The sequence below is a fragment of the Cololabis saira genome, chromosome 13 (genome assembly GCF_033807715.1).
Source record: "Cololabis saira isolate AMF1-May2022 chromosome 13, fColSai1.1, whole genome shotgun sequence".
Taxonomy (NCBI): Eukaryota; Metazoa; Chordata; class Actinopteri; order Beloniformes; family Belonidae; genus Cololabis; species Cololabis saira.
Window position 1 is genome coordinate 11,503,888 of NC_084599.1, and position 24,914 is coordinate 11,528,801.

A 24,914-nucleotide genomic window follows, 5' to 3' on the forward strand; every position below is an offset into this window, starting at 1 on the left:
AGTCTGGACATTGTGTTTGACGTGATTTAAGATGTTTGATATTTGAAAGAGTAATTCTTCAGATCTCCCTGGTAAACTGTACTGTTACAGCTAAAGATCTCCCGCTTCTCAGTCTTCATACTGCATCCCTGTCTCTCTACGCTGATTAAACTAAATGCCCTGTTTAAAACGCCAGAGCCAGACTTGTTGCAGTCTGGATCTGCAGCCCTTTAGCATCTAAATCTGGATTTGGGGATGCAGCCCCTGCAGCTGCAGCATCAGGGACCATGGGAGCAGGATCACTGGAATGTTTGGTTTTTCTCTCGGGGTGCAGGCGGTGTGGGTTTGTAACCCATGGTGATATTTGTCTTGAAGGGACGTTGCAAAATTGTTTCTTGGAAGACTTTTTTAAAAGTCATATTTTTTTTCACATGCAGTAGTTGATTCATTTGTTTTTTTAGGAGCAGAAGATTGCAGTTTCCCCTTCCCTGTAATGCACAGATGACACAACCATTAAATGACAGGGACACTAAAAGGAGTATAGGATAAAAGCTTTGGCCATGCAAAAGCATAGAGAACTCATAGTATAAATCCCCCCAAATTGAATCGGCTTGTGATGGCTTCTCTGCTATTACGTTCGCAGTCAACAGGCAACACGGATCAACATTACAACACATTCCAAACACACACAAAGACATTCACACTTATACAAACTCATTATCAACACATATAAAACAATAATAAGAAACAAACTAAAAAAACCACACACACCCTCTTTCAGGTTTATCTGGTTCTTACCAGGTCTTACAATTAGACAACTGCGACGTCAGGTGAACAACAACATGTGCTATAAACATATCAAACTGTGTCATAATTTACTAAAAAGTAAATAAGTCAAAATATAGAAACAGGGCGTGAAAATCTAAGTACACCTCATGATTCAGCATCTCGATGAATCGGCTTTAGCAGCACAAACTGGAAGTTATCGTGTTCTGTGTGATGCTGTCAGTCTTGTACCGCCTTATATATATATATATATATATATATATATATATATATATATATATATATATATATATATATATATATATATATATATATATATATATATATATATATATATGTATATATATATATGTGTATATATATATGCTCTGTGTCTGTTCTTATTCAGTCTTTTTCTAACTGAGGCCTGCAGAAACCTTAGGGTCAATTTCTGGGAAGTTTGACAACTTTCTTGAGTCTGGTTTGACCATAAACTAGTCCAAGCGGTTGTTACTTCAAGATTGGATTTCTGCATCTTCTTATGCCCTAAAGTTATTCAGAAAATCGCCCAGCTGAGCCGAGATGTTCTGATAGAGATGAGGTTCCTCTGTAGCTTCTTTTAGTTTCTCTTCAATGGATACCCGTGGAGTCCAGGACAATATTTAACATTCTTCTCACAAGATAAAAGCCTGTGAGGGCAAATATCCCCCTCCTCTTAAATACCTAATTGTTCCATGTTATCCCATGAGACCATTTCCCTATTAGAGTGGAGGCCTTTTGTTAAAGAGTTTACAAACGTAGAATGCTGAAGCTGCAGTCCACACTGCTTTCATGATGCACTGGTCACCTCCCTCACTCTTCATGTACACATTTACCATTATTACTGTATAATGGCTGCAACGGAACTGAAAGTTTGATACAAAAATTGAGAAGGTTCTTTTATCAAATAACATTATAAGATTTGGATTGAATAGAATGAACAAAGACCAACCTGCCAAAGCTTTTGGGATTTATAGAGGTTTGCACAGATGCCGATGATTAATAAATCAAGAGCATCGGCTACACAGCAGCTAGCTGCTGCTTCCATTCCTGCTAGTTTAGAAAGGGTGCACTTAGTTGTTCACGTACTGCTCATATACATCTGACATGTTTAGAGTTGTGTTTTCATCGGATTCATCGCTCTGGACCATCCTGAAATCAGACACAAACATACTGTAAGAGTCAACAAGACACAAGGCATTGAGGGTGTCAGGCAGTGTGCTCTGTTACGGGGTAGACGGACAGAAAGACGGACAAGGACAATTTTTCAAGTACCACACGTCCTTCTGATAATTCTGCAAGTATCTTTATGTACGTCTTTCATATTTCATATATATCTCTATTATATATATATATATATATATGGATTCATAAATATATTATATAAATAAAATATAAATATAATCTAGATGAAAAACTGGGTATTAATAAATCCAAACTACTAACTAAATAGTGCTTTATTCCCAGCGTGTTTCCCTAAGCCGATATCTGGAATGTTTGAGGCCGTGCAGCTGTTCTTGTAGTTGGTGGGTAACTTGGACAACCGGTCCCGTTGTGCTCGGGGCTGGACTTGGCATATTCAACAACTCTTTTGGCACTTATGGTCCCTTTGCTGAATGGACTCAAACCGGGGAAGGGCCGAGAGGAAGTAGGAGGGACAGGGGAAGGGAGGTGAGGTTAGAAAGGTGGAGGGATGTGAGAAGGAGAGCCGAAATAGTAAAGGCTACAAGATATTTCTCACCCTGACCAATCTGTGTGTGTGTGTGTTTGTCTGTATCCTCTATGAAGAGAGGAAAGATAGAAATCTGCTCCACAATTAAACTCTAAGATCCTTCCTAACATCAATAAAGACACTGGTGCTTTTTCTAGGAAAATGTGTGATGCTTTGCACTTGTGTCTCCTCCGATGGAATAAAGATATTTACAGCACTGGATGTGTGGTTACTGTCGTCTCATCTGTGCTTTTACAACACCGGGTGTTTAGGCAGTGAATTGCAGACGCTCGGGAGAGCTGGAGGGCAGTAGGTGTTGACATCTGACTGAGCTTCAGACGGGGGCGTTTTTACTTCCGGTGTGTCTCTTAGCTTCGGCCCTCCTCCGCAGAGCGCTGGTCGGACTTGAGCTTGACGAACTCCTTGGCCACGTCGTCGTTGTTGCGTTGGGAGAGGATGCGCAGGACCGTGAGGCCTGTCTCATCCATGTGGATGCGTTTACCCAGCGGTAGCCAGCAGGCCACGCTGCCCTTGGACGCCATGTCCTTCAGCTGCAGGACGGCCATGCCCACGGTGCGGTCTTCTCGAGCGAAGCAGTAGTCCTTCACACACACCTGCAGCTCGTAGCACTCGGGGCCCACCTCGCTGCTCAGGGCGCTGCAGAGCAGGCAGGAGGAGGACAGGGACAGAGGTGTAGAAAAGTATTCACATTCATTACTCAGGTAGAAGTATAGATACTAGAGTTTAAAAATACTCCTGTAGAAGTGGAAGTATCAACTCAAGTTTTTTACTCAAGTAAAAGTATAAAAGTACTGGTTTCAAAACTATTAAAGTATAAAAGTAAAAGTAATGTAAGGGGGAAAAAGGCCATTAAGGACAAAAGCCATTGAAAATGAATGCATCTTAGTATAATGCAAATATATTAAAGAACCATGTATGTGTACTATTGAGCATTAACATGTGTTTCAGAGAGCAGGAGATATGATGACTAGTTGCCTATAAGTATTGTAATGGTGCAAAAAGTCAAACTTCAGAGGCATGTTATCATTTATCCTAACCTTTATTGGAATGTACATCCAAGTTTAGTTGCAGGAATCTGAGGGGAACGGATGTAAGAACAAAACTGGACAAGAACATCTGAAACAACCACAACCAAATTCACTCTATCCGGATGGAGCAATTTAACTGGATAGTTTTTTTTTAAAGGCCGAAATGAAATAGAGTAACGAGGCTGTTTTTAAAATGTAAGGAGTAAAAAGTACAGATAATTGTGTGAAAATGTAAGGAGTAAAAGTAAAAAGTCGTCTAAAAAATAATTACTCCAGTGAAGTATAGATAACCAAAATTTCTACTTAAGTAATGTAACAAAGTATTTGTACTTTGTTACTTGACACCTCTGGCCGGGGATCACACAAACATCTCTGCGTCGCTAGTTCTTAGTTGAAAACACAATCATCGCCAACAGCTACTTACAACGTGAACGTTTCGTTGTATTTGGGAGCCCAGCTGTTGTTTTTCGACTTGGTGGCGTATTTCCTCTTTTTGTCGCTCAGGTGAGGGCCAATGATGTAGATTTCCACAAACGGCCTGAATATTCCCTGCGTCTGCCACCTCAGGTCGTTAGCAGCCACCACTGAGGTGAGGGAGACAGAACGAGAGGGGAGGAGGAGGGAAAGTGAGAGGGAAACGTGGGTGGTAGTGAAAAAGAGACTTGTTGAGAAAATCTGTGACATTTGGAGGGGTGAGGAGAAAATAAAAATAAAAATACTGGCTCTCCCTCAGCGCCCATATTCAGCTTCTTGGCAAGACAGAGAAAATTAGAATTAGGACATACTGTATGACCACCAAAATGTCATATTTCTCCTTAGAAGCCGAGTTTTAAGTTTGGACTGTGAGGGTGAAAGTGACCACTTGAAACTTCTGGAAAAAGTCTGCAAGATTATCTTTCTTCCTTTTATTGGTAAAAGAGGGCTTCTTCATCCATGAAAGTAATATTTGCTTTTGTACCTTTGACTGTGACTTTGTGCTCTCCGGTGTTTGGATGAGTGAAAATCTCCACGTGGATGGACACTTCTCCCACCGCGTCATCAACCCCGGAGCCTGATGGGAAAGACGGATGATGAAGGAGCCGTTACCACCTTGAATATGCAAACGTGGCCTCTCTGTGCTCTGATGACAGACCAAATGCTACTGTGCTCTACAATAATCAGTACGGCACAGTGATCACACGGGTGGTCTAGAAGTGGACAATTAGACAAAAATGCTATGAGTGCACATTCATGTTCAATGTAAGCAGCATTGTTAGAAAGTTTTTGGAGAGGCAAAACACCTCTAGTGACAATCTGGCGTTTGCATTTGAGCTGTCAACTTAAAGCAGCGGCCTCTCAACACATTCATCAGCTGAGAGATGACATTTTGAATTCATTTGGGATGCTTATCTGTGCCCACTCATGGATGCATTGTATTTGTTGGGATGCAGGAGTGTTAGTAGAGGACAGAGGAGAAGATAGATAAGAAGAGAAAGTCAGCTGAGACTGTAGTTCCCCCTACGTAAATCAGGTCACAGCATGCTCAGGTGGATCTGCAGAGGTGGACACACCCATTCCTTGGTAAAGACCTTTACCCAAGCATGGTAAGAGGTGGGGAAGAAGACGAGAAAGATGACCAGAGAAGCAGCTCGGCATCTCAGATCTGGCGATGCCCATCTCGCTAAATGAAGTGATCACTCTTCAGCCTACTCTACTGGGGCCCTTGGGTCGATATCGCTAGCAGCAGGACTTTTGACTTGTGGCTCATCTCAGTGGCTTTAATCAGGCTTTTGTCTGGGAGGGACACGGTGGACTAATCTTTGCTGTCTGTGGTTTTGTGCAGCATGGTAACAAGTGGTTTATACGCACATACTTCTCCAGAAGGATACAGTGACAGATGGGCATTCATTTTTAAGTGTTTTAATTAGTGTCTTTGCTCTACTGATGGTATTTTTGTGGCAACAACTTGATTTGTGTGTGTGTCTGTGTTGAACCAGCAGCCCACTAAACAAGGTGTCTGTGGGAGTTAAGACGGCAGCGTTGCTGGCACGCAGCTCTCTGCAGCTCTCCAGGGATTGCTGGTCAAACTGCCAGCGGGACCAAAGAGAGCAGCAGTCGTCCATCTGGTCCCGTCTACTCTGTGGAAGACGTCCACAGAAGATGAGAAAGAAACTTTGCAGCCGAGGAGGAAGGAAGGCGGTGCCAAGGAATGGCAGCCCTCTCCTCTTTAACAAACACAGAAATCAGAGAAGCAAATATGGCTAATCTTCACCGGATCAGACGCTGAATTTCAGCCTTGTACTGTAGTCTCGTTATATTAACACACAGCTTTCATTTATTGCAATTGCAAATAATGGAGCTCAAAAGTTGCAGCACACAAAAACCACTGATGATTTCAGCTCCTCTTCCTACTCCAGTCATCCACTCATGACTCAGTAAAATCCGTTTGACCGAACTTAATATGCATTTTCATTAGTCAGACATTCATTTTCTGAGACACTTTTTCTTTATATGCATTTGATTTGTGGCAGTAAAACCTAAATGCTTATTATTATTTAAAATTTGAGGCCAAACAGTATTATCACAGACCCCAGATCGGGACAAGCGGAGGTTAGGGGATCAAAGGATGATGTAAGGGCCGTTTTCCCACTGAGCATAAATAGCTACATTTTCTCTGTTTTAACATCCGCTAAATCCAGGTTTTAACTGATTTAAAAATTGTAGTATCAACTTTCCCTCCTTTTTTTTATCAAATCTGTCTTTTATATGTTCCAGAAAAGAGAAGCTCAGGGAAGTAACAGCAAATCCTCGATGGCTGATGCCTCTGAATCAGTTTAACAGATCATTAACTCATTTTTTCATTTATTACATTTTTGTTGTTAATAATAATAATAATACTTTAAATCCCATTAAAATGATGATAAAAAAGTACATTTCAACATTAGCTTGTCAGCAGTGCTTACAGTTTGAAAACAATACAACTTGGTGTGAAACGGATTAATTTCCAAATCTCTCTAACTGGATTATTAATTCTCATTCCTCAATCGGTTTTCCATGTGAGATGTCTTTCAGAGAGCCGAAACTCGTGATTAAATGGAAGACACACCTGTGACTGTCTGAGCAATCAAAGAATGGTAAAAGGATCTGGGCAGTTTGCAGAGAGATCTAATAATAATACTGTTTGGGACAATATTGTAAGATAATCTAAAAAACCCAACCACCATTATACTCATCTTAATATATGTTGTCATACTTATATAACGCCTCAGAAAGGACAACTGATGGGGTTAGCTCCACATCCGAACCGCTCATTTTGCCCCTTCGGCACATTTGGCACACTAATGCACACTCTGTGGGGCTTTCCTGCCCGCTGTTTACATTTTGGAGGAATGTAGTGAACACTATTTCAAGATTAACGAATACATAATTACCGATAGATGTTGCATTACTTGTTTATTAGACAGCTCCCGGTTCCCAATCACACAGAAGTCACTAACTTGTGGCCCTGGGGTTCCCTCCCCGTGATCTGTCAGTGAAACACTGGTCATTTAGTTTGTCGGATATCCTATATTTGGAGCTGACCATGATAAATCTTCTACTATTCAAAATTGGTTAGAGAGAATTAATGAGGTCAAAAAGATTCTTAATGCCACTTGACCTGATTCGCTCATTTCTGGGGTGGGTGGGTAATTTAAGATAAATCTGTGATCATGGAAGACACACCGACACCAGCTGAATCCAGTTCAGCTGCTGCCCCACGCGAGTTTGTCTGAATGTGCTGTGAGTTAGAAGGAGTCAAATCTTTTTATCCAGATTTAGAGTGACAGAGTTCAGACCACCTGACCTGAGGGGTCATTTCTGATTGGTTCGTGCTGTGGCACGCTTTCTCATCATTGCTGTAGGGAGGGCTGCGCTGCATTAGGGGGCTGTGTGAGTGTTTCTATATGTGTGTGATTCTATATGTGTGAGCTAATAGAGGGCAGGGAGCCCTCACAGACAGAATTAGCCAAAAGTCACCATCTCCCTAATGATAACCTTGCTGCTCTTCATCGGCCTTTTTCATTTCCAACACTATTGGAGAGGCAATTACCCCCCAAAAAAGAAAAAAAAAAAAGAAGGGATTTCCCCTCGTGCTCCTCGCTGGACACAGATAAAACTCAGTCAGCCAGCAACATTGTGCTGTCTAGTCATTCATCCGGCCACGTGCACACGCGCACACAGACGCACTCACTCAGCCCTGCAGCCTTTTGGTGACATCATGCTTCATCAGGATTCCTTTACACTTTGATGCATTTCCATTATTTCTGTCTGATGTTTGTACATCATGCGTTGGTGTCTGCTCATACATACCGTCTGCGGCGTATGTATTCAGTGCAGCTCTGTACATACAGACATCAGTGTTTCCATTTCATGCATGAATGCATAAAGGTTTAATCTTTGTTGCAGGGATCTATGTTTGTGTATGTGAGCAAAAAGATAGAGCGGTGCAGAGATTGCAAGAGAGAGAAGAATCATTTGTTCAGTTTGTGGATATTTGTCTCTTGAGATGAGTTTGAGCAGGCAGGGGGAGGAGGGATGCATATGGAGGGTCGGGCAGTGGAAGGTGGAGGGGGCTGGGCTTCGTTCTGGAGGCTTTCTGGTAGTCCTGGATGTCTCAGGCCCTGAGCCCGAGTGCCACATACCCTTTTCTGGGTAAACATCCTCACTAGTGGTGAATCTCACCCCCTTCCCGCCGAACACTGGCCCACAGACGGGGCAGGAGGAGGGAGTAGACAGAGAAAGGAGAGACATGTAAAAACAATCAGCATTTTCTCTGTAGTTGCAGGAAATGTTGCTGTGTCAGTTCTTCTTAATAACTATATTTATTTAGTTGTAATGGAAAGATGGTCTTGCAAAACAGCGAGGCCCACGTGAATCGCTCGCTGTGGACACGTTCTCATGTATAGTTCATAAACTGCACGACATTTTGCCTGATTAAATTTTAAACGCTCATCCACTGAAATGGCATCCCTCCCGGCGGCGCCCAGGGCCAGTCTGTCAACATCAGCCCGTCCACCAAGACGACAGCTGTTACGTAGCTGTGTGATGCCGGGGTGGAGGCTGAGCAGCAGAATCAAACAGCACGACAAAAGAAGGGATGGGCGTTTCATTTTTTCACAGAAAATAGTCAGATCATGCAAATAATAATCTGTCTCCTCAACCGGCTGGCCTAAGACTCAGCATTTCAGAGCTCTGCTGCTACCGTCTCCACGTCAGACTTCACAAAGCACGAGGGATATTCCAAGGACGTGGAACTGTTTGGGAAACGAACAGTGAGCTACGCATACAAAGCAGATTTAGAAGAAACACAATGAAATCTGTCAAAGAAAATAAGGCAACATAAGAAATTTAGTTTACACCAAGCAAATGCGGATATCTGAAGGAAGGTTAAAAAGACAAAGAGACAGAAAAGCTCGACAGAGAATAAAGACCATGAAGTTACCTTGTGCATTCTGTGATTGGACAAAAGTCCTAATGAGTTTGTCCGTGGCCTGGGTGTAGAGGGACAGCGCGTAGTGGAGAGACAGGAGGTCAGGACTCTTCTCCAGGAAGGTCTTCTTCAGACCCACACCGCCAGCATGGAAGTATTGCTGACGTAGGCAGGTGGACAAAGAAGAAAACTGTCACACATGAATCCAGAGGAACACAGGCTCAGTTTACTTGTTTAAATTGACAGAAAAATAGAAACTATTTTGAATTTTTCACAATTTTTTCAGGTATCTAAGTTCTAAAATGTGCTGTTGCTATTTGTATTGCTCTCCTTCTTTTTTTTTTTTTTTCAAAATGACTGGAGTTATAATGACTTTGGATGTTCTGAGACTGAAATTCTCAATTTACAAGAAATACAATGAAAAAGTACTTAAAAAAAACAACAAGTTGCACCTCTTTGTGACTTCATCCCACAACAGATGCTGCCAGTAAGGTCACATGTACATGAAGGTGAGGTGTTAATATGGTGCAGGAACATTGCCTACCCATCAACCATCAACCACATCTTTCTGAATGAAATGAACTCAAATCACATCAGTGTCCCTTCAGAAAAACTAAGAGTGTTCAACTTCATATAATTAGGCAACTTTTGCAGCTACATTGTGATTCATAAATGATCCATCTGTACAAACTCAGTCAATGTGGTTCTATGATAGAATCAAGATTGAAAAATACTAATGCACAAATACATGTCCTTTCAATCTCAGACAAAATTGAGGTTTTATTCTTGGGCATTTAAGTGTTTTCCTTCAGTAACTATGCCTGTAATAAAAAAAAAAAAAGAAAAAAAGGAAAAAATGACCATCAGCTGCAGCTCTGCACTGTTTCAATTGACAAAACTCATTTTGATGGAAGTAAATATTTACTCTAATTTCTGTCTGTAAATTTTGTATCCCTGAACAAAAGCCCAAAACAGACCACAGTCTTTACCATAGAAGGGCTTCTGCAGAGCTTTAACCATGAACTGTCGCTTATTGATCCTTTAGTTTAGTGCAACATTGGTCAATAAAGTTAATTTTGAAGTTTCTTGGTTCAATCATACGTCTTTTAGACTGCAGGGTACATATTTTCCACATGAAAATAAAATTGCAAATCAAGAACAAGAAGAAGAAAAGAACAGGCTCTTATTGGAGTCTGAATCTGGACTTTTTACCATGAGAGCCGGCGTTCTCCAATCCAGGCAACTGTCAACTACACACCAGATTCAAATGAATGGATCAACACCAGCCAGCCACAAACGTCGGCACTGCTCTGTCCCTATTCATTTGAATCAGGTTTGTTGGACTAGGGACTCATCTAAAAAAATGAAGGGCCCTCGAGGAGACATATCTAGAGATTCATCTTCATTTTACTATCGCTTGAGGCTTCGAATGGTTTATCCTGCATGCCATATGTTGCTCTCTGTATGACGTAAACATTCATTGAAAGGGCGACCTCTACCTTGATAGTGTCCAGAGCCAGCTCGATCACAGCACACTGCTTCGGCGTCAGTGCCTTTGCCTCCTCACGAACCATGTGCTCCTAAAGATTAAAGCGGGCGGGAACAAAATGAGTTACTATTACTCATCTTTTCTTGATATTCATAAAGGCCCAGTGCAAAACTGAACGAGAGAGATACCATACCTTCAGCTTGGACAGCTGTCCGAGCTCCTTGGCAGCGTTAAAGATGAGCTGAGTGCCCTGGAAGAGACAGAGAGAAGAGGAGAGAAGGCGGAAGGAGAGAGGTACACAACTAGTTATTATTGGGACAAAACAGGGCGGCTCTACATGGCTTAGTGTCACACAGAGGACAGCGACGTTTCTCTCACACACACTCATGAACAGCCACTTTAAGCCGCTTTACAGATGTCACGGTACTTTTTCCTTCAAGTGCCACCGCTATCACACTTATCTGTGTTTTATTCATTCCATAACACCACACTCCACTGCACACGCACACACACACACACACAGTGAGACATTTCGGTACAAAAAGAGGGGAAGGTGGCTCAGCTCACAGTGATGAAGGAAAGTAGACGCATTAATGTACAGAAGAAAAGCCCGTTCCCACACACACACACACACACACACACACACACACACACACACACACACACACACACACACACACACACACACACACACACACACACACACACACACACACACACACACACACACACACACACACAGAGCAAGCTTTTTCCTGGAAATCCACTTTAAAGCTATATTCAGGTAAGATAATTTATTACTAAGTCCTGCAGACAGCATCTTGAATTTCTATATATTTTTTCTCACTTAATATTTAAAGTATAGTTTTACAGAACTCTAAGACATTTCTCAGATTATTACAAAAAAAAGTGTTTTGAAACTTTGTGTGTTCATGTTGCATTTCTGGCAAAGGAAACAAGACACGCCTGAGTGTCCTGTATCGCTGCACTTTGCTAAACTGCTTACAACGAGTGGATAAATGTGTTTTCTGCTGGGCTGGTTAACGTCAGTTTTTCTGTCTCTCCACAGAGTTTGTGTACAAAGAAGCTGCCTTCTTATCACAAGTCATTGCTGATTTGCAGCCTTTTGTGAAACAAAGTCTCTTCGACATGTCCGCAGTGCAGCTTGCAGCTGAACCACACCCTGTATTTTTCTGTCAGAGAGAGCCAGATACAAAACAAAACAACCAGAGTCAAATTAATGCATGAAATCCTCGCCTTGTGGTTTGTAGCGCCTTTGAATTAGTTTGTGCATTAACTTACGACCTAACATTAGGCTGGGAATTCAAACAGCTGTATTGAATGTTGTGTTAGAGAGAAGTTAGGAGAAATATATTATATATATTTCCGTTGCTTTGTCTGACTGGGGAGCTGAGAGACAAAGACACAGAGAGGAGACAAAGAGGAGAGAGACAAGACACATTGATCTAAAGGGGTTTAGTCCTTACATCACTGTGAGAAGCACTCTTCAGCCTCCCCTGGAAAGAGAGCATGAGGTTAATACTTGAAGCAGCGGCCAGTCCCTGCTCTCCGACTTTCACTCTCACTTATCAGATACACACGAGTGCAACCAAAATTTCATGTGGTACTTAGCAAAATGTCAACAAAAAGAGACTCATCACTGTCAGAGATGTCAATATATTTTCTTTTCAGTCAGTTTGTTATTTTACTCTCGAAAGCAAAACTATACTTTGTGCCTTAAAGTTACACAACAATAATTGATAGACTTTTGGCTGGAGAAGCAGAATAGTTACAGGTTGACAGGAATAATAGGATGCATACGTATATACGCATGCTTGCTTTTGCAGTGTTCAACTCAATTTTCATGATGTTTACTTATACTTTATAGTGCAACAGTAAAATTGCACAATGTTATGTGACTGGGTTCAAGTTTATGGAGGATTTTTTATTATTTAAATAAATAAATACATCATTAATTAATTAAAATGGGAATTAAATATATCCTTAATTAATTAAATGTGTCATTAATTAATTAAAATTAGAATTAAATATGTCAATAATTAATTAAAATACAATTCATTTTAAGTAAAAAAATATTTATTATTTCAGCATTTAATTAATTAATGACACATTTAATTAATGATTTCGTGTTGCATGTGAATCATGAAATGTAAAACTGTCAGTTTCACTCGTCAAACTCAGTGGGCGGATTCCAAACACCTCATTGGTTCCCCTGCACATCAAGTCAAGGCAAATCGAATCCACATAATCAACAGGTCCTGAATTAATGAAATATTTAATTCACATTTTAATTAATTAATGACACATTGAATTAATTAATGATATATTTCATTCCCATTTTAATTAATTAATAATGTATTTATTTATTTAATTTTGGCACAAAAAATCCTCCATACAAGTTGTCTATTGTTCATTTTTATTATATTTAAGGCAAAAAAGATTAATAGAAAGCAGAGACAATACTTGACATGAAATTACTTCATATCACACATCTGTCCACAATAAATGGAGCTCAAAGGTTGGACACTATAGGCCTAACTTGGCATAAATGCTCGTTTTCCAAAACCAACGGCACATCTGGACACCCCCGTCTTTACCTGAGTCGGACCTTTCTGAACTGCCATGGGTCGTAGACGTGTGACATGAAACTGGCCTCCAGAAGCTCAGTTAGGTGAGTTTGATTGTCTCACGTAGCCGCACACAGCTTGTTTCTGCTTCAGTCAATAATCGTGTTTTAAACTAAACACAAAGCCGATGGTCAGTAACTTTCGTTAGGTTAATCATGCGCCTGACTATGATCCTACAAAAATCCATGACTCTGTGCAAGCGTACCTAGAAAAACTGATACTGCTTTGAAGGATGGTCACTCAAAATATTGACCATATGTATATTTTGTAAACCAATAAAAAAAAAACAAGACTTTTGCACAATAATCAATGACCCGCATGAGAGGTGCATGTAGCCTCTGTGTTAGGACAGGAGAGCCCCGACCTACGGTTTAAAGCCTTTGTGCAAAGTTAGCTCTGGTCTGCATTTAGCGCACAGACAAGAGGGCTTTACCCGACTTCCATTCATGCGTTCGGAGTGTTCATGTTTTCCAAAATGTTCAAATTTTCTTTTTCAAAAGAGAAATTTGAAAACTGCATTAAAGCTCTGTGGAGTAACTTCTGCCAACAGTACCCTTGGATAAACTCACTGCTGTTTTTAAAACATTTTGCTTAATAATTAAAAACACAGCATTATGGGTCATGCTGAGCAAGAAACAGGTTCTGATCATTAAAAAAAAAAAAAAAAAACTTCCTATATGGGACTACGTTTTGCACCAAATAAAGCATACATGAGAATAAATACATTGAGGTTGAACTGAGAAACATTTTTGCACGCAAGACGCATTAAGTGCATCTTGTTCGACTGACAGCGTCTGAACCCAATAATCTCTTCAGAAATAATATTTGGTGCACCGGGACATTTCATGGCATCACAATACTCACTGTTACAAGAAAACATGAAACCAGACCAGAAAACAGACCGACATGACAGGTCTGCAGAGACATACAGTGCAGTACAGTGTTGTCAACTATACTGAGAGAAGACTGGTGTTGAAATAGATCAGATGCAAGCAACAAACCCACGGTAACGGGTAGGAGGGCAGGAAACGGTTTAAACAGGTAGGAGAGGTGGAGAGGGAATTGAGGGAATGGGGGTGGGGCAAAGAAGACGGGCTGGAGGTGGGTCAAGACACCAAAGCCTTCAAGAGATCAGAGTCACCCCACCAGAGACCCGGTAACAGGAGACGATGCATGAGAAGAAACCAGGCAACGACAGGCGCGAAAGAGGAGTACCACTTCCTGTTTCAGGAGAGTGCTCGGGAGGAAGAAGTAGCAGAAAGAGACTGATTGACAAAGATTGCTTAAGTGAGGAAGGGGGGGCGGGTAGCCTATCAGAACGAGTTAGGAATGCACCATGCTTCTGTCCTCTCAGACTAGAGACAGAGTTGGGACAGGTCAGAGAATCGGTTGGTGAGAAGGGGATGGTGTAATGTGGGTACAAAACAGGGAAAGAACAGGGTTAAGCCACATATAGCAGAGAAATCGGCCACCATGAACTGACAGACAGACAAACACGCAGGAGTGCTGTACTTACAATCATCTGTGGAGGGAGAGCGGTGGGAGCAGGATGTAATAATAATCACAACAACAACCAGAGAGAAGGGTCAGTCAAGCTGCAAAGAGCCCCACATCAATCAAAAATACACGTTTGGGCCTCAGGACTAGCGTTATAATGGACCGATCCACACCTGTGTGGAGCCTGCATTGGATGCAGGCGCAGAACTGGGTTTTGCAGTCGGAGCTAAATTAAAACTCAGAAAAAGGTGGGATGATTTGGGAAATGGAAATTCCAGTGATCCCTCCATTTATTCTGATTTTGATTTCACTGCAGACGTTTTGAACCCCAGATATTTCAGGTTTTGTCTCCTCAGTTTCATTTCATTTGTCAATTAGCATTTAAACACAATTTTCGAAAACAGTTGGGACAGTAAAGCTTTTACCTTTGCAAAGTGAGAATCTATCAGATGTCTGGCAGTGAGAATAATAACCCCAAAAAAAGCCCATCAGACTGTGGATTTACATTGTTTGGTTAAAAAAACAACAGGGCATGTCTGATCTTAAAAACTGCATCTGGCATGCTACTCTAAAATCTCACTGAACTTCTCATCACAAAGGCTTTAAAGCCAGAGTCAAAGAGGCTGGCTTAAGGACTTGTTACTGATTACATTCTGAATGGTCCTTTTCATCACAGTGCCCATTTCTTCTATATATACAGTATATAAAAAACAGTTTATCCCCGATGCTTCAGCGTCTCGAGACACTGAAGCTGCCTCTGAACAAGGCAACAAGTTTCCCTATTTGTTTTGTTGCCTTTGTCAGTTCATCTCTGTACTGTATTGCTTACTTACTTGATGCAGTGGCGCCTGAGGCATCAGAGATCATGTTTATCCAGCTCAAGCTTGTAGCCTTGCCCCTTCATGCGCTCAAATTCCTCTAGTTGTCTTAAATCTTTGTATATTAACATGCATTAAAAAGTCGAAAAAAAGACAAAACATGAAATACGCTGAGTTCATGGTGTCTGATGTTAAAGAAAAGTCAAAGGCAAATGTAAAAGTCACTGTTTTTCTTTTTAATTTGTTCCCACTTTTTTCTAATTTGGGGTTGTAAATTGATATAGCAAAACAGCTTTTCACAACCTCAGTTGAAGAAATGATCTTCGAGACTTTTCCCTCCAGTTTTCCTTTTCTCTTTTTACTTCCATGGAGTTTTTTATTTTTATTTATCTATAGAGGCTGCTTTCTTATGACTGATCCAGGGGCTGGTAGTTAAAGGTGCTCATTTTAGTATTAATGATATGAGGCTCTTCAGATATTAACCAAACATAAATAACATATATATCCAAAACAAAAACAGAAAAGGAAAATAAATAAATAAGTAAGAGGCTGCTTTCCATAATGTATGAGTATTTTTTCAAAGTGGGCCAGATCCACTGGGTAAATAAATTTCTGCCACTCTGTTGTGATTCATCCATAAAAGCAAGATTCCCTCTAAACGTTTGTTGGCCGACATACTGGAGAGCAGCCGTGAGCTGATGTTACAATGATATGGTGCAATCCTTTTTAGTCATTTCACAATTTTTCAGAGGGTTTGGTCTTGATTGCTCGAATAAAAGAAGGCACTATATCGTGTCCAGGGGATGAAAAGAACATCGGATGGCATATTGCATGAGAAGCAGGAGTTCCGTCTTTACACGGGTCATCTTGACTCGCATCACACACAAAATGTCTGTCTTTATAGCCCTTTCGTTGTTATCCACCTCCGCCTCTAATCTCATTTGATACTTGGCAGTGAGAGGTGTGTGTGAACACGTCTGTGCATGTGTGGGCTTATGTGTGCTGCGTGCTCTGAAATGAAATTTCCTGCTTTCTGCTGCAGTTTGTGTTCCAGGAACACGAGAACTTTTCATCTCCGTTCATGGAAACTTTCACCCCCAATTTAGGATGATCAGAAAGCTCGTCGGGAAAAGAGATCCTAGTGATGTGGATGTAGAAATGTCTGTGAGTATTTCTCCCCGTTAAAGAGGTGGGATCAGTCTTAGCACGTGCGTTTTGTCATGACTGTGCGCTCTCACCGTTTGGTCTGTTAGTGGGGGCAGAACGATGGTCTTCTCCATGGTGTTCATCACCAGCTTCCACAGCTCCTTCAACACACGCTTCAGCACAGTCTTCTCACAGATCTTTGCAAACAAAGTCAGGCTGGCAAGGAGGGAGGGAAGGAGAGGGGGAGGGGGAAAAAGGTACATTTTAAGCTAACGACTTGCTGTGAATCCTCCACAGTTGGATATCTAGATTTAAAACGTCACTCTTTTAGAGCCGTATTGACTTACTTGCTGTCGAGGAACTCCATGATAGGCTGCAGGACGTTGTCAGCATCTTGGGCCACGCTGCTGGCGTTTCCCACGTTTGATGTTCCCTTCACCTGAGCCAAGATGTCGCCCATCTGTTTCACGTTCTCCTCAATGTGAGGCTGGAAACTATAAAGGAAAGGACGTGCACTTATTCATAAACTGCAGAGATGCAGCTTGGAGTGTGTATTCAGATGTGAAAATGTGTGTGTGATGTGTCTCTACCTGACGGAGAAGACCCTACTCAGATCGTCCATGACGTTATTGAGCTTAACCTGCAAATCTTTCAAGATATCACTGGCCTCCACACACAGCTGATGTGAAACATGAAAACAAACACACAAAACCTTATTAAGAGCGTTGAAACAGGAATCAGTTCAAATAGTAGGGATGGGCGGTATGGACTAAAAAATGTATCACGATAATTTCTGGCATTTATCCTGATAACGATAAAAATGACGATAAAAAAAATACCAATTCAACTCCACCTTTGTAACTATAAATCTATCACCACATTCAGTCTTTGGAGCCAAAACACTGCTCTAAAAAAATACTAAATGCTACTAAACTACACCAATTACATTGAATTGATAAAAACCAATTAAATTAGTTACACCTGTACTGCAAAACTGTAATGACTCAGATCCGCCTTGTTTGTTACACAAAGTATCAACAGGATTCTCTCTTTCTTTCTGGGTCATTTCCTTCCTTCTTTCCTTCCTTCCTTCCTTCCTTCCTTCCTTCCTTCCTTCCTTCCTTCCTTCCTTCCTTCCTTCCTTCCTTCCTTCCTTCCTTCCTTCCTTCCTTCCTTCCTTCCTTCCTTCCTTCCTTCCTTCCTTCCTTCCTTCCTTCCTTCCTTCCTTCCTTCCTTCCTTCCTTCCTTCCTTCCTTCCTTCCTTCCTTCCTTTACGTTGTGCGTGGATTTAACCCAGAACCAAAAATCAGCTTTACACAAAAACATCATCAACGGGAATTTATCGTTTTTACCGTGAGATGACAAATTCTTACCGTGGGGAATTTTTTTGACGGTATATCGTGAACGGTAAAATATCGCCCATTCCTATCAAATAGTACTTTTTTTTTTTTTCGGACTGTTTTTGTAATCCTGCCGCCGCTGGATTTCTGACCGTTTGCTGCACGCTGTCCATTCGGGAAACTCACTTCAATTCACTTCTGTTCGGCAATTATCTTCTCAACTTCACGTGCTGCCTCCAATATGATGGTTAAAGCTACCTAAATAAAGCAGCTTTTCTTTGACTGCTCGCTCCCGCCCACATCGGTGTCAAATCTGCCCACGCCAGTGAGACTCACACCAGCTTCCATGAACAAACTCTGGTGCTGCTTCGGCATGACACCACTTTGTGTTTGATTGAATATCCAAAAGGCCAATTTATTATTTTGAAACTTGGTCTGGAGATTTGAAGAAGTATGGAAGAACCTGACTTCATGACGTGCTGGAGTTTGACTTGAGGACTAGTACCTCGAGTTTGAAAAGTGCACATTAATTTAAAAAGTATTTCTGTAGTCACACATAACATTTCTTCAACCTCGTTCTGTTCGATGTGCTGGCAGGAAACTTGGAAAGAATATCTGGCAAATGTAAACACTTAACACAGCCCTATGCAGAAAGATAAAAAGACAAACACTACCCCCATCCCACACCCCCCACAACAAAGCAAGTAAAAAATACTGCCTGTTGTTGGAAACTAAAAGCAGAATCACTCACATCTTTTCCACCCATGGCTTCAAACATTTTCTCCAACTGAACCCTGAGCTGCTGGATGTTGTTAATCAGGATGCAGGGCTGACAAGGAGACGTAACACATAATCATAAAATACAGTTAGAACCTCATGTGTTGCTCTCTTTAGCTCAGCTGACCAGTTTAAAACTACAAAGTCACTCACCACTTTCTCCATAGTAACATAGTTGGCAAAACACTTGGAAATGATATCAGCATAGGACAGAAGCACATTGCTGATGGTCTAGGCAGGAAAGGAGAAGAGCAGCAGGTGAAAACCTCCATGTTGTGTTCCACGAGTGATAATTAAACCAGCAGATCACAAAGATGTTGAATCTACCTTAGCAAACCGCTTCATGTAGTGTCCTACAATCTGGGGGTCTGGACACTCTAATTTCCTAATGATCTCAAAGCTCTGGTTGAGCTGGGAAAACACGTCCACCACCGAGCAGGAGAAGAGCGCATGTTCCGACGTGACCTGGAACTGCAGGGCCGAAAAACATGAGCAGGGAGGTTAAAAACATGTGGAAACGAAACAGAAGGGTTAACTTTAACGGAGACGGATGAGTTTGGGGAGCAGGTGGGAGGCTGGGATTCAATAATGGTGAGCAAAGCGTGACCTTTGCCCACCTAAGACCATGTAGGCAGCGTATTAGACACTATATTAAAGCGGACCTTTGATGTCTGTCACTGCATGTGCAGAGTTTGCGATCTCCCAGAGCTGACCAGCCACGCAGACGGCTGGACGGACAGGTGGGAGAGCCTGTCAGGCTCATTCTAATTGGCTCCTGGTTAGCACCTTTTCCTTAATTGACACGAGGTGAGTGTGTAGGTGAAACCCAGGGGAGTCTGGGTAATGAGGTGGGGACAGCCTTTCCTGAACTCAAACTCTGGCATGAAGCCATTAATACACAATTCCCCGCTGACACAGTTACCTTTTCCTTAAGGCACATCCTTTTCTAAACTTCTCTTTTTATTACTTTTCTTTAGAAGACTGCAGGTCTGCATTAATGCTGCATGTGTCTGTTTTTTTTTTTTTTGTGTTTTTGTTCTACTCTTGTATTTGAAGGCGATATGGGGAGCAGTATAGGAGGTGAAACTTTGGATGAAAAATGGAAAAAGAAAAGCTGGAAACTTTTACCCCATCCTTTTTGTCTCTTTCCAAAGCACCGTGCAGGAAATCGCGGGACACTTCCTCATTTTCGTCCAGCCACTGGATGACAAATGGCTCAAACCAGCTGTGGACAGTACCATCAAAGTATATATTTATTAATTAAAATAAAAGAATTGCAGGTACTTTCTGTGGCTGAGATTTTTGATTGAGGGCGTCTTGTTCTCTGCAAAACAAGCTGTTACTCACGCAGGATACTCAGGCACTCTGCTCTTGAAGAAAGGCAGATCTTTGCAGTACTCGTTGTACAGCCATTTAACTTTGAAGTGCAGGTTCATGTAATCTGCGCTCTTGCACAAGCGGTTTTTCTCATGTTCTGGATGAAAAAAAAAGAAAAGCTGAGCACATAAATGCATTAAATGTTTCCCTTCAGCTGTCAACCTGGAGTTAGCACCAATATGAATCAGCCCTTACGTGTATCTGCATGGACCTGTGGAATATGACGGGAGGGTGGAAAATTGTCATTTAAGAATAGATGGGACCAGATTTACCATCAGGTTGGACAGATAATATAATCTCTTTCATTTCTAATCAGATGACAGAACAAGAAAATCTGAAGTCATGTTTCAGTCTTATTCTGTAACGTGGAAATCTGGCTGCTGTAAAAGATCCATCCATTATATTAGATTAGATGGCAAACACAGTCAATGAATGGACTTACTGTAATCAAATGTCAGCCAGACTCAAAAACAGCAAGATATATAAAAAAAGCTTTAGTTTCACAATGGATTTTGATTTGTCCTTTAGAAAATGTGAGTAAGACAGCAGCAGCAGGGTGGCTTAGTGTTTAGCACTGTTGCCTCATAGCAAGACTCCTGGTTCAACTCCCAGGCCCGACAGGACTCGTTCTGCTTGTGCCTGTGTGGGTTCTCTCCAGGTACTCCAGCTTCCTCCCACAAAACATGCATGATTGATTGATTTAGGAATTGGATCTAATGCAATTTCTCTGCAAATAGCCTTTCTCAATATAGAAAGATGGACTCAAAAATGGTCTTATAATCCTTCCAAACTGATCGCCAGCAACATTTATTTTACTACTGATGTCTTCATTCTTTGGCACACTACATAAAACTGACAAAACCTCAGTTTTTATAGTGATGCTACCTTTTACTTGAGTTTTCACACCTTAGAACTTCATTTTAATGACTGTAAATGAAAGTAATTATATCTGGAAGTAAACATAGTATAGAAGTATACAAGTATATAGAAGGTTTAGACTTTCAAAAATGCACTGTATTTTTGTATATTCAAATTAAATTTGATGATGTAGGATATTTTAAGAGCAACAATTTTAGAAATATTTCATAAAAATGTAATATTTCATAAAAATGTATATCCTTCACGTAATGTAGTCGACTTTGTGCAGAGGAAAACACAAATCAATCATAATTCTATGCTTGATCGATGTAACATATACAGTACTTGTGTATGATGATGATTACATGAGCGGAAGCCTGTCATAGCAAACAAACAGTGAATTTGTTTCCCCAAAGTATAAGTAAGAACCTAAAAATGAAACTACTAAAATGAATCAAGCACTTAAATGCTACTGTTTTCTGTGTTTCTATTTGGCTATTAATGCAAACAATGCTTGAAACACCAAGGCTCTTAACAATAAAAACGACATAACAAGTCTTGTGGGTTCCTTTGCACTCACCCTCCATCGCGTACTTCATATCTTGAGCAAACAGATTCCACATCACTTCTGCGCTGATTTTACCTACATTGAGCTCCTGGGGAAATCTTGATGGAGAAGGACAGTGTGTATGAAACTGAGCAAGCAGATGATGTCATTGAAAAGAACTGAGATTTAATTTTAAGAGTTTCTGGGTGAACAAAAAAGGCGAGACAGGTAAAAAGAAAATACAGATACATACTGGTTTAGGCAGGGAGTGTAAGAGTTTTTGTCCTCCTCGATGATGGAGACTATGAGTGTGATGAGTTTGGACCAGAAGTCCAGATTCTTGATACTGGGCCCCTGTTCCTCTGGAGGCACAGCACCCTGCTTGGCCTACAAAACAAAAACAGACAAAAACTAGAGTCATAATCATTTTAACACTTTAGCCCAGGGGTCGGCAACCCGCGGCTATAGAGCTGCGGGTTGGCTCAAGGTGGCTCTTTAGCGCCGCCCTAGTGGCTCCCTGGAGCTTTTTCAAAAATGTTTGACCTTTTTTTTCCTTTTTTTCTTCTTTTTTTTTCTCTTTATTCTCTCTTTTTTTCTTCTTTTTTACTTCTTTTTTTTCCTTTTTTTTCTCTTTTTTCTTCCTTTTTCCTTTCCTTTTTAATCTCGACATTTCGACTTTTTTCTCGACATTTCCACTTTTTTCTCAACATTTCCACTTTTTTCTCGACATTTCCACTTTTTTCTCAACATTTCCACTTTTTTCTCAACATTTGCATTTTTTTCTTGAGATTGTACTTCAACATTAATTTCGACATTTCGACTTTTTTCTCGACATTTCAACTTTTTTCTCAACATTTCGACTTTTTTCTCGACATTTCGCCTTTCGCCATTTGCCTTCATTCTAAGGCTTATACAAGACTTTTCATTTTTTGCGGCTCCAGACATATTTGTTTTTTGTGTTTTTGTTCCAATATGGCTCTTTCAACATTTTGTGTTGCCGACCCCTGCTTTAACCATAAGCCTTTAGCCTTAACCCATGCAAATAACTATATCTTACTCAGAACCTTAACTAAAATCATTAAACACCTCATTATCATTATGAATTTTAGCCAGTTTATGTCGTCAGTAATGTTTAAATGTTTGCATGTTTATTAGAAGGATTACTTGAAAAGTTAGCGTTGGGTTTAAATGAACACGTAGTCAGAGGTGGGACATACATCTAGATATGGATCCAGAACTTTTTTCCAATCAGCTAGATTTTAATTGGCTGAGGAGCTTAACCTCAGACCTTTTTGTTGAATTTCGGTGACAGATTGTGATTTGTTTTTATGAAGTTGAGCCGTAGCATAATGGACAGAGAGCTTTTGTTTGGTCTCCAATCAAAGGAAGCCAGATTGTTGCCAGCAAAGCCAGCGCTCTCATAGTGCCGGCCCCGGGCCTGGATAAACAGGAGGCTTGAGTCAGGAAGGGCATCCAACATTTAAAAAAGAACAAGACAAAACCCGATGAATTGTTTTATTTCCCTCTTTCTGTTTGTTTCTTATATTTTTGATTGTGTTTTGACATTTGTTGCCTTAGTTTCTTTTATTGGACTGTTTCTTATTTCAGATGCTGCAGCTACCTATTTTACAGTTTTTTCTTCATCCCATTAACTAATTAATTAATTAATTAATTTTCTTCCCTACAAACATACATACCTTTGTTAAATTGAACCACCAGAGTCAGGACTTAGAAACTTTCACAACTATCAGTACTGGATGAAAGAATCCATGAGCCAAAGAATCCACATCATGTCAACATAAGTTTTGGTGAGACAGAAGTTTCTGAAGGCTCATAAATATTCAGCAACTGCACCTCAAACAGCTTATAAAATACTTAGAAAAGCAACTGTCTAGCCGACGTCTTTGAAATCGCTGACGATGTGCTGCAGAAAAGAAATAGGTTGCAGGGGTTGAAGAGTGAAGAATGATCTTGCAAGGATTTCAACAAAATATTGCAGCGTCCCTCAGGATGAAATGTTTTATTCAAAGGGAAAGATGCTTATTTGAAATTCACGGGGAAGAATGACGGGGAAGGGCATTTTAATGAAGGCTAGAAGCATAGTTTTAGAAATCCTCGCTGGAATATTCTGCAGGAGAGACGGGTGGGAGAACCTGCTTCACCCAGACAGTGAAGATAATAAGAGCTCATAAACACGCACGGACACGTGCTTGTATGCAGACACAGAATACTAGCAGTGCACCTAACACGTAGGACAAAGCCGTTTTTAGCAACAAAGGACTAATCTTTTTCACAAAGAATACATTTAGTCAAGCAATCTGATTAGCCAAGGATCCTTCTCTCTTTTAATGATGTGTTGTGGAAAAACCGCTGGTCAAATCTGAAGAGATGACCAAATGAGGATTAGGCAGTGATTTACAACGACTCAACCACATTTAAACAACTGTAAAAGAACAAATGTAGTTATCAATCTCAAAATCTCCCACCAAATTATTTTCATATTTATCTGAAATGGCTCAGTTTCAATTTATGAAAGTCTATTAACTGTTACTGGAGGCAGTAATAAGAGCTTCTTTGTCACATGCTATAGTAACAAACTGCATTTCCTAATTTCACTGGTAATTTTACCACTTCCTACGGGATTTGGGAAAGTAATTGCATTCTTATGTATCTATAGTCTATAATGACAATAAACTCTGTTTGATCCTTGATCTGGAAAAGGTGATAAAAGAGTTGTAAGTGGATTGGGAGTAACTCTAAGGAGGAGGGAGTAACCCAAAAGGTCCGACCAAGGCTAAAAAAATAAAAAAAGGAAAAACAAAGAGCAGCATGTCAGACAGGATAAGCTTCCCTGATGATGCTGAATGAACAATTAGAAGAAGACCAAACAGCTATGGTTTGTTTGGAAGGGTTGACAGGAGAAAGCCTCTTTTGCCTAATAGCACAACTGATGTTTGCAAAATCACATCTGAACAAACCACAAGACTTCTGGATCAATGTCATGGACAAAAGAGACCAAAGTGGCGTTGTTTGTGCCAACACCAAACACCACATTTCAGCAGAACCCCCCCCCCCCAAACCCACAGTCAGGCAGGGCAGCAGAGAGGTGATCATTTGGTTTTGCTTTACAGCCACATGACCTGGACACATTGCTGTCACTGAGTCAAACACATACTCCTCTGTGTACCAAAGAAACAAGACGTCTACATGAAAGAATAAAGGTTTTGGACTGGCCGAGTAAAAGTCCAGACCTCAAGAGAGCTGTGCACAAGTGAATGCTAACAAACCTCTATGATGTGAAGAAAAGAGGGTGACAAGTGGACGTTAAATAAATACTGGCACGGTGAAAAAAGTTAAAGATAGTTTTTTCTATTCTATTTTTAGATATAGGCTTGCTGTTGGCCAAGAGAGTCATTGCATTGGCT

At 40.8% G+C, this 24,914-nt stretch overlaps 1 protein-coding gene across 1 annotated transcript in view; it reads right to left on the bottom strand.

Moving 5' to 3' along the window:
- Positions 1–1,135: 1,135 nt before the first annotated feature.
- The window catches only part of unc13a (unc-13 homolog A (C. elegans)), a 56,654-nt gene continuing 32,875 nt past the window's right edge, over positions 1,136–24,914 (bottom strand). Inside the window, exons 26-43 of the mRNA XM_061737699.1 lie at positions 21,743–21,876; positions 21,523–21,608; positions 20,055–20,181; positions 19,836–19,932; positions 19,035–19,178; positions 18,861–18,938; positions 18,682–18,759; positions 17,181–17,269; positions 16,938–17,084; positions 16,683–16,806; positions 11,969–11,998; positions 10,675–10,731; positions 10,492–10,572; positions 9,005–9,152; positions 8,205–8,261; positions 4,502–4,594; positions 3,968–4,127; positions 1,136–3,151 (exon numbers count right to left, since the gene is read on the bottom strand). Coding sequence (XP_061593683.1) covers positions 2,863–3,151; positions 3,968–4,127; positions 4,502–4,594; positions 8,205–8,261; positions 9,005–9,152; positions 10,492–10,572; positions 10,675–10,731; positions 11,969–11,998; positions 16,683–16,806; positions 16,938–17,084; positions 17,181–17,269; positions 18,682–18,759; positions 18,861–18,938; positions 19,035–19,178; positions 19,836–19,932; positions 20,055–20,181; positions 21,523–21,608; positions 21,743–21,876 — 2,019 coding nt within the window. The 3' untranslated portion in view covers positions 1,136–2,862. The remainder of the gene's footprint in view (positions 3,152–3,967; positions 4,128–4,501; positions 4,595–8,204; positions 8,262–9,004; positions 9,153–10,491; positions 10,573–10,674; positions 10,732–11,968; positions 11,999–16,682; positions 16,807–16,937; positions 17,085–17,180; positions 17,270–18,681; positions 18,760–18,860; positions 18,939–19,034; positions 19,179–19,835; positions 19,933–20,054; positions 20,182–21,522; positions 21,609–21,742; positions 21,877–24,914) is intronic.